At 34.6% G+C, this 13197-nt stretch overlaps 1 protein-coding gene across 9 annotated transcripts in view; it reads right to left on the reverse strand.

Annotated features, from left to right (window-relative positions):
- The window catches only part of ULK4 (unc-51 like kinase 4), a 242747-nt gene that overhangs the window by 165404 nt on the left and 64146 nt on the right, over positions 1-13197 (reverse strand). For all 9 annotated transcript variants that reach the window (XM_035549727.1, XM_035549732.2, XM_035549729.2 and 6 more), the window contains 2 exons: positions 12048-12230; positions 7778-7905 (listed from right to left, as the gene is read on the reverse strand). In XM_035549727.1, coding sequence (XP_035405620.1) covers positions 7778-7905; positions 12048-12230 — 311 coding nt within the window. The remainder of the gene's footprint in view (positions 1-7777; positions 7906-12047; positions 12231-13197) is intronic.

The raw sequence follows: 13197 nt of genomic DNA on the forward strand, positions 1-13197 counted from the left end.
CTGTAAGTGCAGCTTTACTAGTTTAAATGAAGATATGACATAAGGAGAGAATCCATTAGGGAGAGACTAAATTTAAAATCCACTTTATTTTGAAATATATGACCAATATATGCAATATTAGCAAAAACTAAAGACAGTCTTTTCCAACATGCAAGAATTTCAAGAAGCAGAATAATTTAAGCCAATGTAACAAGTGATCAATCTTTCTATCAAGAAACACCATACAACATTATTCATACTACAGCCTATCCAAATGTTAGCACCACTAAGAACAGCCATAGAGAAAGAGATAAAAGTCTAACTAGCCTTATACTTTTCTCTGGAAATTTGAAGTTCAAGATTTCTCAAGACAAACTCCGTGCTTCCATTCTAACTGACAAGTGCTGTATAATTATGCTGTTCTGCAGAATGACGTTTTTCATGGTAAACTACAGTAACTGATTTATTAGCCATTGGCTAACTTACAAGAGGTAGCTTTAATAATACACCTATAACAGAATGCTTCAGGCAAGATTTTAAAATGCTTATGTGAATAGATAGAAGGGCCAGTCCTTCCTTTAGGGGCCTAATATTGACATCTTTGTTTCATATTCAAACTCCCGGGAGGTCTGGCACACAGAACCATCAGTCACTGGTGAGTGAAATCCATGCTCTGGTTTTAAGAATGTATTTTAGTATGATCCCTTTTCTTACCTATCTTTATTATAATCAACTTATTTAACCTGCCTCAGGTGTATAGAACAGAACTGCAGGACTTGCAAACTCATTTTTTATGCTAGCAGATGTGTATTTCCATCATAGAGATGATTTACTCAATGGAGTAAAAATTTTGCACACAACAATACATGAAAAAACATGCAGGTGTTACTAAAATTAAGCTGCATATGATGAGTAATAAAACCACTGTCTAGGAAGACAAGTTTGATTTATAAAATTCTTTAAATATGTATATTGATTGATATGGATATCAGTGAGCTTGTACACACAAAAATGTTTTTTGACAAAAACATCGAAGAAGAGTGAATTAAAAAGGGGAGAACTGCAGAGAGTTAACTGTTATGTATAATACTGTTAATGTATAATAACAGTTAAGATCTACTACTTAAGAACTGTTCGCTTATAAAAATGACCAATAGGAAAAAAGAGTATATAGTTAAAATTCGGAAGACTAAGCAGAGAAATAGTAAGATGTCTTCATATATACAGAAAATGAAAGAGACTAAATTGCTTTTTGTGTTTTCTGTACTTAACCTGTAGAACTGAAATTTCAATGAGAAAACAACAAGAATTTTTATGTGTTAGGAATACCTAACAATTAGATCAGCTGGCAAAAAGAAGTTATAGAATATCTACCAATTTTCACCAATGGTTAAAAAAGTATTTGTTAAGGATAGATTAAACGTAAAGACTTTGACCTGGATCAAAGGGATTGACTTCGCAACTCTCAAGGTCTCTTTATGGACTATTTTCTAAAATTAATTTATTCCCTTACACGAGTGACATTTACCCTCACATCCTTAAAAATCAGCTTTAGGTATCTATAAAGTTCAGCTACAATTCTACCAGCATCTGAATAGGGTGGGGGGATAGGGAGGAAGTATATATGCTGCGAGGATGAGCTGCTGCCAGATGACTGAACTTGAAGCAGGAGGTCTCTCACTAGCAGTCTTCTCCCTACAAGAGGTTCTTCAGAACACTATGTTCAGAGACTGAGAGCCTGCCAGGAAACAATAGTAAGTCTTGTATTCTCTAAGGACATATACAGTCCATTTACCCCACCAATTCATTTTTAGTCAATCTCTGCTACTATGAAAGGATGAGGATTTTTAAAGGATGTTTCATACACATATATCGTTTATTTTATAGAGTTGCAACATTGGGTGCATCATGCTAGTTAGACAATTCAATCCTTATCTTCCCTTCACCCCTCTTTTTTTTTTTTTTTTAGTTTGATAAAAGCTTGCTGAATTTTTTCCTCGAATTACCAACTTGTGTAATTTTTCCCTCCTGCCTTCCTTTTCTATTTTGGCTGAGTATGAACATTTTCTGTTCTTTTTCTCAGCCAAAATGACTATTTTTCTGGGCCAAACTTAGCCATGAAAGGTCAATAGGTCATGTGAGACCTGAGATTGCAATAAGTCTCCAGATAAAGCTTTTCCTCTGAGGGCATATAGAAGATGTGAAAACCAAAAATATATGGGAGGTTGGGACAGTTGGCAGAGAAAGATTTTGTTTAAAAGCTACGCTGTTTTACAATGCACATAGCTACGTAGCTAGAATAAGTTGGCCTATAATTCAGATGAATGAATCTATGTTGCTACTTTCAACCTAGAGTTGCAAAGGTCTGTTGTAGCTAACCATGTATAAGTGAATTTCAGCTTCTATATCCATCTTGGTCTTACAATAAACTGCATGTTCATCCCATAAGAACAGACTCCACATGTCTATTTTGGACTGAGTTTGAACACGAAAAAAATCCCTCTGCATCTGTTAGCAATTGTTAATGCCTTTACTACATTTTTTTTTAGTAGAAAAATCCAGAGTTTTACTTTATATTGCAGTTTTACTTATCAGACTTGTCTCATTGAAACAAGGAATGTTAAGATCCTCCTTTTTGTTCATTAATGTTATAATAAAAATGAGTAAAGCAATTATATCAGCACTTCTAAAATGTTCTTATTTTAAAATAACCATGCTTTTAAAGTAGAACAGCAACATTGTGGCATCTTGGGTTGTCATCACAACAATGGTTGTATTGATTTTGTCTGGGACGGAGTTAATTTTCTTCATCATAGTGGTGCTATGTTTAGGATTTATGTGTTGATAACACACCCAGGATTTCACTGTTGCTGAGCAGTGCTTACACAGCATCGAGGCCTTCTGTTTCTCACACTGCCCCACTATCAAGGAGGCTGGGGGAGCACAAGGAGCTGTGAGAAGGACACAGCCAGGACAGCTGACCCCAACTGACCAAAGGGATACCCTATAGCATATGGCATCATTCTCAGCAATAAAAGCTGGGAGAAAGGAGGAGGAGGAACTTAACATAGATAGAGAATTTAAAAAAATAAAATGGGAAATCTCTTAATTTTCACCCACAAAGATTGATTTGTGAAATATTTTGCAGGAAGTCAAATGGCTGCTGTCTAGAAAGCTACAGAAAAGATCAGACAAAATTGTCACCGAACTGTAGACTGGGAACTACTATTAGACAGAAAAAATACTGTTCTGTCATTGTCTATGCCTTAAATTATTATTATAATATTCTCCCTCCAAAGATATTTTACTTTTTTCATGATGATCTGTCAAAGATGCTTTTTTATTATACATCATGAAACATACAAGAAAATAGAAAAAAAAAAAAAGGCAATCTTGATCATCAAGTATAACCATCTGAAGGTTAGGCATACAGCTATTACATAAAGCACACACACAGAGCAGTTTATTTCCATTATTTCTACTAAAAGATTATCTCCCACACCCTCTAGTTTTTCCTTCAGTATTTGTTCCAGAGTCTTCCATACTACTGAAGTCAGCTATGTGCTTGGAACACTTTGTTCCCCACGACATTTTTTATTTTTAAAGTACTTTGCTATTCTTTTCCAGTCATAAAATGACACCCCAAAATTGACGTATAGGTTAAAAACACAGGTACTGAATTTGTCCTGCATTGAATGCATTACGTTTCAGTTTACCTTGTACCTAACTTATATAGAAATAAGGATTTAAACTCTTTTTCCCTATCTGCCTGGTTTTGTCTTCAAACTTAGTGTAACTATTTTTAAGATAAAACAAGGAAATTTTTTCTGTACTAGAGATTATCTTCAGTCTCTATCTCTACGTTTGCAATACAGGTCTCAATTTTTCTTTCTTCTCCTTTCACTTACATCAAGCCACATGCATGTTGCTTTCCTAACATTTCTTATAGTCTCTGTCACTCCACATTTGAACATGCTAACCAGCACCATATTTACGTCCTTTCTTCATACTTTTTCTCCTTGTGGTCCCTCTCATCTGAACTTCTGTTACTCCTTTAATTTAATACCTTAATTTAATTTACCCAATGACCTTCTTCTGGAGCTGTTAGTTCTGGACAACTGGTGTTTGTTGTGCCATAGCAAAACACCCAAGCCAGTTCCAAGGCTGGAGGCACCATGGGCACCACATAGCAGTAAAGCTGTCCCATACCAGCAGTGTCACCACACAGAGAACCACTAGCTTGCACAGGGCGCTGCACTGGAGTACTTACAGGCTTTTAGCCAGTGACAGCTATCTGGGTGGCACCACACTGTATGAGGCTAATGTCCTGTAAGTGTCCTGCTGTGCACATTCAGGCTCTTGTTGTGAAGGGCTGTCAGAAACACCACCCTATCTTGATACATGTGTCCATCTCTGCAGCCAGTAGAAAAAGACATTTAATAAATTCTGAAGGGATAAAGTTTAATTTCCAGGATAGTCTCTGTTCATCTAGGAAATTCTCTAGAACCACTGAGATCCAGAAAGAACAATTCAGTGAGACTATTCAGAAATTAATAGTTCAACAAATGGTGAAATTGTAAGTCTCAACAAAACTCCATGATGTATCCCCCAAGTTCCCTCCTCATTAGTAGAAAGCCTGCATCTGCCAATCATGGAGAAAACAAGGAGAGTAGAAAATTCAGGGCAATTAGCAAAAGAAATCAAGTTGCACGTTTTAAGCAAAAAAGCACTATTATAGCAAAAAATGTCTCCTACCTTCTCTAGCTCTATCACTGGCTACGGAACACAGAAAAACAAAAGGTATATAGTAACTCATAATCTAACAGACTATCATGAAAGACTTAAAAGGAAAAAAAAAAAAAGAACAATAGGTGAATTGTATCAATGGTGTGTGAAAAAAATTTCACTTCAAAATCACATTTGAATTTCACATTTGAAATTACATATAAATGCTTCTTATCCAAAGATCTCAAGGCACTTTGGAAAGTCCTAATGGAACTTTCTCAGTGATATCTGTTGTAAAGCTCTCAAATTACCTACTCCCACCACAGCTAATTTAATAATTTAACAATACACTATAAAAAATTCAGAAAATTTGTTTTAAAAAAATCACCAAAATGTATGCAAATGTGTAATTTTGATTACTAACCTAAATAAAAGGCTTTTCCAATGACCATGCACTGTTGCTTCCAGGCAATCATTACTGACTGTTTTATTATCTGCATCATGTCCTTCAGCTGATGCACAGTGAAAAATTGCCTTATATTAATTATTACATTGAGTAGCTTAGGGAACTGGGGTTATTTAACCTAGAGAAAAGGAGTCTTGGGTAGACCTTATCACTCTTTACAACCATCTCAAAGGAGGTTGTATCAGGGTGGGTGTCAGTCTCTTCTCCCAAGCAACAAGCAATAGAACAAGAGGAAATGACCCCAGATTGCACCAGGGTAAGTTTAGGTTGGATATTAGGAAACAATTCTTCACTAAAAGGGTTGTGAGGCATTGGAACAGACTGCCAAGGGAAGTGTTTGCGGCCCCATCCCTGTGGGTATTTAAAAGACATGCAGATGTGGTGCTGAGGGACGTGGTTCAGTGGTAGACTTGGCAGTGCTAGCGTAACGGTTGGACTTGATGATCTTAGAGGTCTTTTCCAACCTAAATGATTCTGTGATTCTACCTTTATCATAATCGGATTTTATAATCTGAAGCAATAAAAATCACATTGCAGGCATTAACTGCAACTGCTAAAGGCAAGCCAGTAAGTAGAAATTATGCGCATTTTACTACATGCTCTTCATATTTCTCAGATCAAACACCTTAATAAAAATAATTGGAGTATATCAAACATTTTCAATAATTATCCAACTGATTTTTCCTTGCTGTACTAGAAATTTTAAATTTATTAGTATTATTTTTGAACTATTTTATCTCACAAAATGAGACATTTATCTAAAATAAACTGCTGAATTTCTATTCATATAAATTTAAGACTAGCTACGATCTCAGCTGGGCTTAATAAGAATTCTTCCAGAGTTCAGGATATTACAAAAGTAGCTGTCTCCACATAAATAAAATGACTCATTTTGCCTATTCATCCTACTATAATCATCCTATGTTCTGGATGTAAGAGAAAGGTTTTTATCTAGATGATCTACCCTGTCAAGAGATAAACTGTTCACTGAAGAGAAGTTATGAAGAAATCATAACAAATTAAGAATAACAGTTTATCTGTTCAGTAAAGCTGCTATAAGGCTTACCTGTTGTTTTAGCTAGTATGTTACATAATGGTCATGTTACATGTTGGTCCCTAATCTGCTCTGCCTGGAGCATCACAAAACCACAGCACAGAATTCACAACACAAAATAACAGCCCAAACTCACAACACATTCCCTGCAGAAAGGCTGCTCAGTGGAAAGTGTTATAAATACATATTAAAAAAAAAAAAAAAAAGATAAATTGTAAATAAAATGTATTAAAGTTCTTCTCCTTGACATATACCTTAGGTATAAATAAACAAATAGTAACTGTCAGTATAGGACATCTGTCAGATGTTTCTCTAAATATATAGCTCAGTAGCTATATGTTCGAACAAGCATATAAATAGCAGTCGTTGAAAAAGTGTAACATTCAAAAAGTCTCGTAAAAGTCATTAGACATTCTACACTATCCAGCACACATCATCCTGGTAAAACATTTCTAGAAATACAAAAAGATGCACAACAGTGAAACGTGTAATCAATACTTATTCTCTAGAATCTACAAAAATTGGGATGTCTATAGATTTGTATGTGAGTGGAAGGGTACAGAATGAATGACTGCCGCCCCGAATAAGTCCTCTCATGATGGTTTCATAGCATAACTCACCTACTCCTTCCAAATCCATCCCTTTGGCTCCAAATATACATCTTAATTCTTCTCAAAAAGATTTATAAGATATAAGGAAGTTATATTTACTCTAAATAGATTTACAGCTACCCACAAATCTCACCCTTTTTTGCCTTCAGTTTCAAATCCACTTTAGACCCATTTTTTATTGAATTGTAATACACTACATTTTGCTTTTCTTCACAATGACTAGTAGAAGATATAAATACCAAAGAAAATTTCTTCTATCTTACTTTTCCAATCACCCCAAAAACATGGTGATGATTTATATACTAATAGTCTCATTTCCTCTCATCTGATAATGGAAATACTGTTGTACCAAAAATTCAAATAACTATTCCATTGTCAGTCAAATTTAATTTAAGAGCTTTCATTTCTTGCAAAGCATTTTAAAACACTGGAACAAATAAAATATTTCATGTAAAAGTCACAAGAATTCAGTGGATGTTATACAAATCACTTCAAAAACACCAAGAGCCAAGAAACATTATCGTACTTTTAATGTGTGTACACTGAAGAGACTAGAGAATATACCCCAGCCCAAGCTGAGGAAGGTATGTGACAGACCATTTTATTTTGCATTCCCATCACAGCAACACCTCACTGGTGCCGCATTTATTTTCCCCACCCAAAGCAAAATCTGCTCCTTGCTATTGCTATCAAGGACCACAAGTGCCTTTAAAAGGCTCTCCCTATAAGCTAAAGTAGCTTTCCCTTGTGAGCGATCATCACCTGTTGACAAAAGAGAGGACTTTTTTCTTGATATTCTTATAAACAAAAGGATTCATATTGCACAGAAAATAGTTTATTCCTAATACACTCACTCAAAAATACTAAACATTTAAAGTATTTCAGGTACAACTTCGACAATAGGCATTGCATCTCTAATTTTAAGTTCCAGTAACACCTTACCTTGCTTGACAACTGAGTAGCAACATCTCCCTGTTATTAATTAAAACTTGTAACAGGACCAGAAAGGCTTTTGCTCTTATGAAAGTTGAAGGACTTTCAAATAAACGTGTAATTGTAGTCACAAATTCCTTGGTGGGAATAAACACAAAAGCGTTAATATTATCTTACGGAAAATTGTTAATTACATTGTATTTTATCACCGTATCCATTTAAATTTTCCTAAATTTATTTGCATTTTTTGTTAGTATGGGTATTAATACTTTTCATGCCATTCTCAAAGCAAACAAAATCCATAAAACACAACTAAGTAAATTTTGTCCAAGAGAGACTGGCCCAGTGAAAAGCTGCTTTGTACAACTTCTCAAAAGCTGCAGCATGCAAACACTATCTACAGTACTATGTCCAAAATGGACTACAAAACATTAAAAAATATCTTGCCTTAAGTAAAAGATATTTTAACATATTTATTTTAAAGGAAAGCTAATAGTTTTTCAGAATATATGTGTATTTCAGCACAAATAAGGTGAAATGTTCTCATATATGTAGAAAGATTAAACACCTCTAGAAAGCAAGAACATTTTGCTATTACTTGTTGGAGTTACCTTGGTTAAAACAACATTGTCAATTAAAATCAGTTACATCAAGCTCATCTGAGAGTGCTCTAATGATCTGGCTTAAGACATATAGGCAACATTTTTTTTTTTTTTATTTTTTGGCTGGTCTGAGCACTGCAAAACAGCACTAGATTATCCAAAGAATATCTGCAGCACATCTTTGCTGACCTACAGAACTCAATACATCAGTAAAGCCCCAAATTGCTGAAATACTAGTACGTTAATTATTAATTGTTTCACTGTTGTATTGTTCTTCCCTCCTTTTCAACTGTTTGATGTATCAATGGAGATTCTGCAGGGTAAGGACACTTTTCATTACAACCGAGCACACTTTACTGCAACAAGATCAGAATTTTATAATTGATATTCTTGGTAATGCTGCAAAGCCAATTCAAACTAAATCATGATAAGCAATTAAGTTTTTTAATTGGTTGCACAAGGGGAATACAGACCACTATTTCACTACAGAAGAAACTGAAATTGCTTTGGCAATTATTTGTTGTATTCTTCTGTATTTTCAAATTTGCTTCCTATGAATTGCAAATACCTCCATAATATTGTAAGTCAAGAGTTAGAAAGATTTTGTTAAAGACACTTATATCTCATTAATTCATACTGATGTTGGCAATAGTGTCAACATCAGAAGTAGCTACTTGTATACACTTAGGAGAAAGACAAGGAATTGAGAGAAAGGTAATTGAAATATGAGAGCAATGTTATAAATGTGTATTTTTCAGTGCCATAACTGGATATGACTGAGATAAAAAAAGACTATGTCTAACTGTGCAAAGAAACAATGCAACTGTGACAATGTATTGCTATATTTATTATGGCCATGGTTTTGGTATAGTGAAAAATTCAGAGTTCTGAGATTCTTTCTGGTGATATAATAACAATAAATTAAAAAAAAAAAAAACAGAAGACAACAATAAAAAAATAATTCAAAGTTACAAAATCCTTTTGCAGAGCCCATGTCTGTTAGCTTTCACCATTCATGTCCTGAAGTGTGGTACAGGAGAATCTGGAGTAAGAGACACCCTGATCTTGAGGACTCATGCTGCTGATTCATGAGGGTATGATTTGCACAAGGAGTAACTGGTACCATCAGTATCCACACCCAGGACTGATGGTTTCTCTGCAAACTTATCAAAATCTCAGTTGTTTTTCACTCATTCAAAGGTGACTCTTGAGAGCCAGATGAAAGCTATGAAAGCCTTTTTTTTTTTAATCTACTGCTATAGTTTGTCAAAGATATTTGATTCCAAGTTCTTTTTCCACACTTTATTTTAAAAATATCATTTCAGATTTTTTTGTTTTCAAGATTTCAAGATAAGAAACTAAAATATAAAGACTCTGTATCAGAGAAGGATGATTTCCACTTTTTAGCTACAGTAATTCTATGAAGATTTATATTAGTATGGGTGACCAAAGAATGGCATTTCTCCTTTTCATTCTTTTGGCTTCTATTTTATAAATGGTTTTATTCCTGTTCCTGAAGAGAGTAGAAAAAAAAGGTAGGCTTAAGTCTTGTAAGCTAAGGGAGTTTCCAGATAATATACACAAAGCTAAATGACTTCTATCTTGAATTTGTATCTTTAAGCATCTTTTAATATATTGGTTTGCGGTTTTATTAAAAAGACAGTCATAGATTTGTCATTACCTTCTTTATGGCTCTGAGGTCCTTCTACCTCTTAAGCTATAGTACACAGGGGTTCTACAAAAGACCAAATACTTTGGAGACTGACACTAGGCATTTGCTTTTTCTTCTTCCCTTCTTTCATTAGGATGGACTTGTGTGTCATGCTGAGAATCTTGAAAAGTGCATGGATTATTACTTTCAGCTTTTAGCAATAAAACATTGCTTGTAATGTGATAGTGCCTGACGGCTCAATTCAGGAGGTTTATATTTTTAGATCCTGTTCATGAGCAATAGAAATACGGTTTCTGCTTCCAAAATCCTACAACCTAATTTGAGGAAGCAAAATAGCTAGACCCTGTTTTTCAGCATTTTGTAATACAGTTTTTAACGTGCAATATTTTTTCAGTTACAGCTTTGGTTACCAATCCAATTTCTGTCATTACTTTGACATATGCTGTTAGAAGAACACCTACATTTATCTATATTTCAATTTTCTAATCTAAAAAATTGCAATACTTTGTCACAAAAATTTATGACAAATTTTTAATGATTAGGCAGCAATTTTAAAGCCACGGAGTTCCAACCATTACTTTGTATTTTTTCTGTAACTGGTTGGAGAATTTCAGAGTTGATTATTTTTACATATGTCAAAAATTTGATTCAAGTAGTTAAGAGCCCCTGTATCAGAAAGGCAGTCCTTTTAGCAATGCAAGTCTTACATAAACAACAAATTCTTCACATAAAGCATCATGCTGTAGCCATATGCTTGCTACACATCGCTGTCTTTCTCCGAATGTTTAAGTGAATGTTCTTTGAACAGACTTCTCTGAATATGTCACCAGCTTGCACCAAGACGCACTGTTAGAAACTGTGATGTTACAGGACAATTTGCCACCTGTTGATGCTGTTGTAGTGGTGTCTGTGGAAAGCTTAAGGCCAGTTGACAGGCATTTACAAAAAGCACACTGACAATTCTGACAAGGAACAGAAATGACTTTTAGGAAGAGAATGACTGACTTCAGGCTGCAAGAAGAGATTGGTGGAAGACAGTGGATTTTTTTTTTCATTTAAACATTATTGCTAAAACAATATTTATCGAAACCAAATGACTGTCTCTCAAGTCAAGCCTAAAGTATTTTTATAGTCAAGATGAATGTCAGGTTACAGCACACTTCACCAGAATGTCTGATTTTTATTCTCTCCAAGCAGAGATTTTTTTTGTTTGTTTGTGAATTGTGCAGAATTACTGTCAAAAATTAAACACTATTTCTCTAAACACGGAATATTTTGGTAACTGAAATAGAAAGCTTTTAATCATCTCTTCCAAAAATTATATTACACATACATCAGAACTAGGAACTTCATTCAGTGACACTAAAAAGAAAACTGACAGTTATTTAAATGCGAATTTCTAAATGCAAGACATTTGACGTACAAACTAGCCAAAGTCCTTTAAAGATAGGATAAAGTACAGCTTTAGATTCATTCAAGACACTCATTTTCTCTTTTAAATGTCTAAGAGTGTTCCATCCAAGTAGCTGTCCTCATTGCTTTTTTTATTGCTTTTCCTTAGTGCCATTATCAGTTATGGTCATACTAGAGTTTTCTAAATTGATTGAATTCCAACTGCAGTAGCAATTTATATATCCATTAGTACCAGCTCTTGAGAATCAGAGAACAAGAAAAACTATACACCTCATTATTTCTGTTTTCAACAAACAAAAATACAAGATCAACATAAATATAATCTGTATTACATAAAAAGGTATTTTTCTCTAAGTAGCATTTTCTGGAGGATGTTATTGAGCCTTTAAAATGTTTTTCTCAAGTAAGATGTTAAATCTGCATTTCCTAGTTTTGAGTAAATTGAGAGATCTGTTCCTAATTTCCAGCTATTCAGATACTTAAGTGGTACTGAGTTAAACATTTTGAAAATACAAAAGCACTATCACAGGCATCTTTAACTATCTATTACTGAAATTCCATGCCATTGAATATTGTTAATCTGAAACCAAACCTTTTCTTGAATCAGCCTCTGTAGATGAATCCCGCATGACAACATTGCAGAAAACATGGTGAGCATGTACTGCTGAATTTTGCATATTCCAGTTGCCAAGGAATTCAGTACAGCTGTTAATCCCACTTTTTCAATGACGCTCTGGAAAGCACTGGGTGAAAAACGAGTAATTCTGCATAAAGCCTACAAAAGTGAAACAAATATTGCTGTTTAATGAGACTTATCTCAATAAAAATAATAGAGAATAAAATAGTAACAACTTTTCCAATGGATTAGGAATATAGAGAATTCACACAATTTCAGTCATAAGATAAACATTTGGGAAAAAGGCTACTTTATTCTTCTTTCTCTCTCTCTTTTTTTTTTTTTTTAAGAGACCTGTAATTCTTCTAAATATATTGAAATGTATTCCTATACACCCCATGCAGCTGAAACTGAAATCTTTGGTACACCAACATCAACATCAAGCAGAGTCACATTACTCTCTCTCTCTCCAGAGGATGATAAAGATGGATTGGCATAGTCCATGCTTGGAACTTCCATCAGTACAGAATGTAGGCAGTATTGGATAACACTGCTAGAAAAAAGCACAGGCAGCAGAAAATACTGAGATGGCACACACCACAGAAACTCTGGTCACCCATAAGGGTGGGCATCTTTCTTCTCTCTCTTTGCTGGTGGACACTCTCTAACCATAATCTGATACGCAGCAGCTTATTATCTGAAGTCCATCCAAAACCAGGCTTCAGTTTGCCTCAGTCTAACTACTTTAGCTCTAGATACTTGTTAAGAGGTGCTCTTTAGTATTGCTAACATACAAACTCTTCTCCAAATAGCAGATTTACAAGTGTCAGTGAGGAAAACAGTTCTAACAGAAAATGCAGATACTGACTGTGCTCTAGAGAAGTGATCACAAACCCCGTTCAGTGGACGCTAACTTAGCTATTTCATAACAAACATTATCAAATGACCTCCAGGGTGGATTAGTCTCCAAATCAACACAGCTTTTCTTCAGGAAATGCAACCTTTAAGACACCGTAACTGCTTTTGTGGTCTCCAGATAAAGAAAATATGACTCTTCAGACATTTAAAATAGCATTTAATTTTCTTTGGCTTGAAAGTAGTGTTAGGATAGGAAAACGGATTAATT

This window comes from Cygnus atratus, chromosome 2 (genome assembly GCF_013377495.2).
Source record: "Cygnus atratus isolate AKBS03 ecotype Queensland, Australia chromosome 2, CAtr_DNAZoo_HiC_assembly, whole genome shotgun sequence".
NCBI classification, from domain to species: Eukaryota; Metazoa; Chordata; class Aves; order Anseriformes; family Anatidae; genus Cygnus; species Cygnus atratus.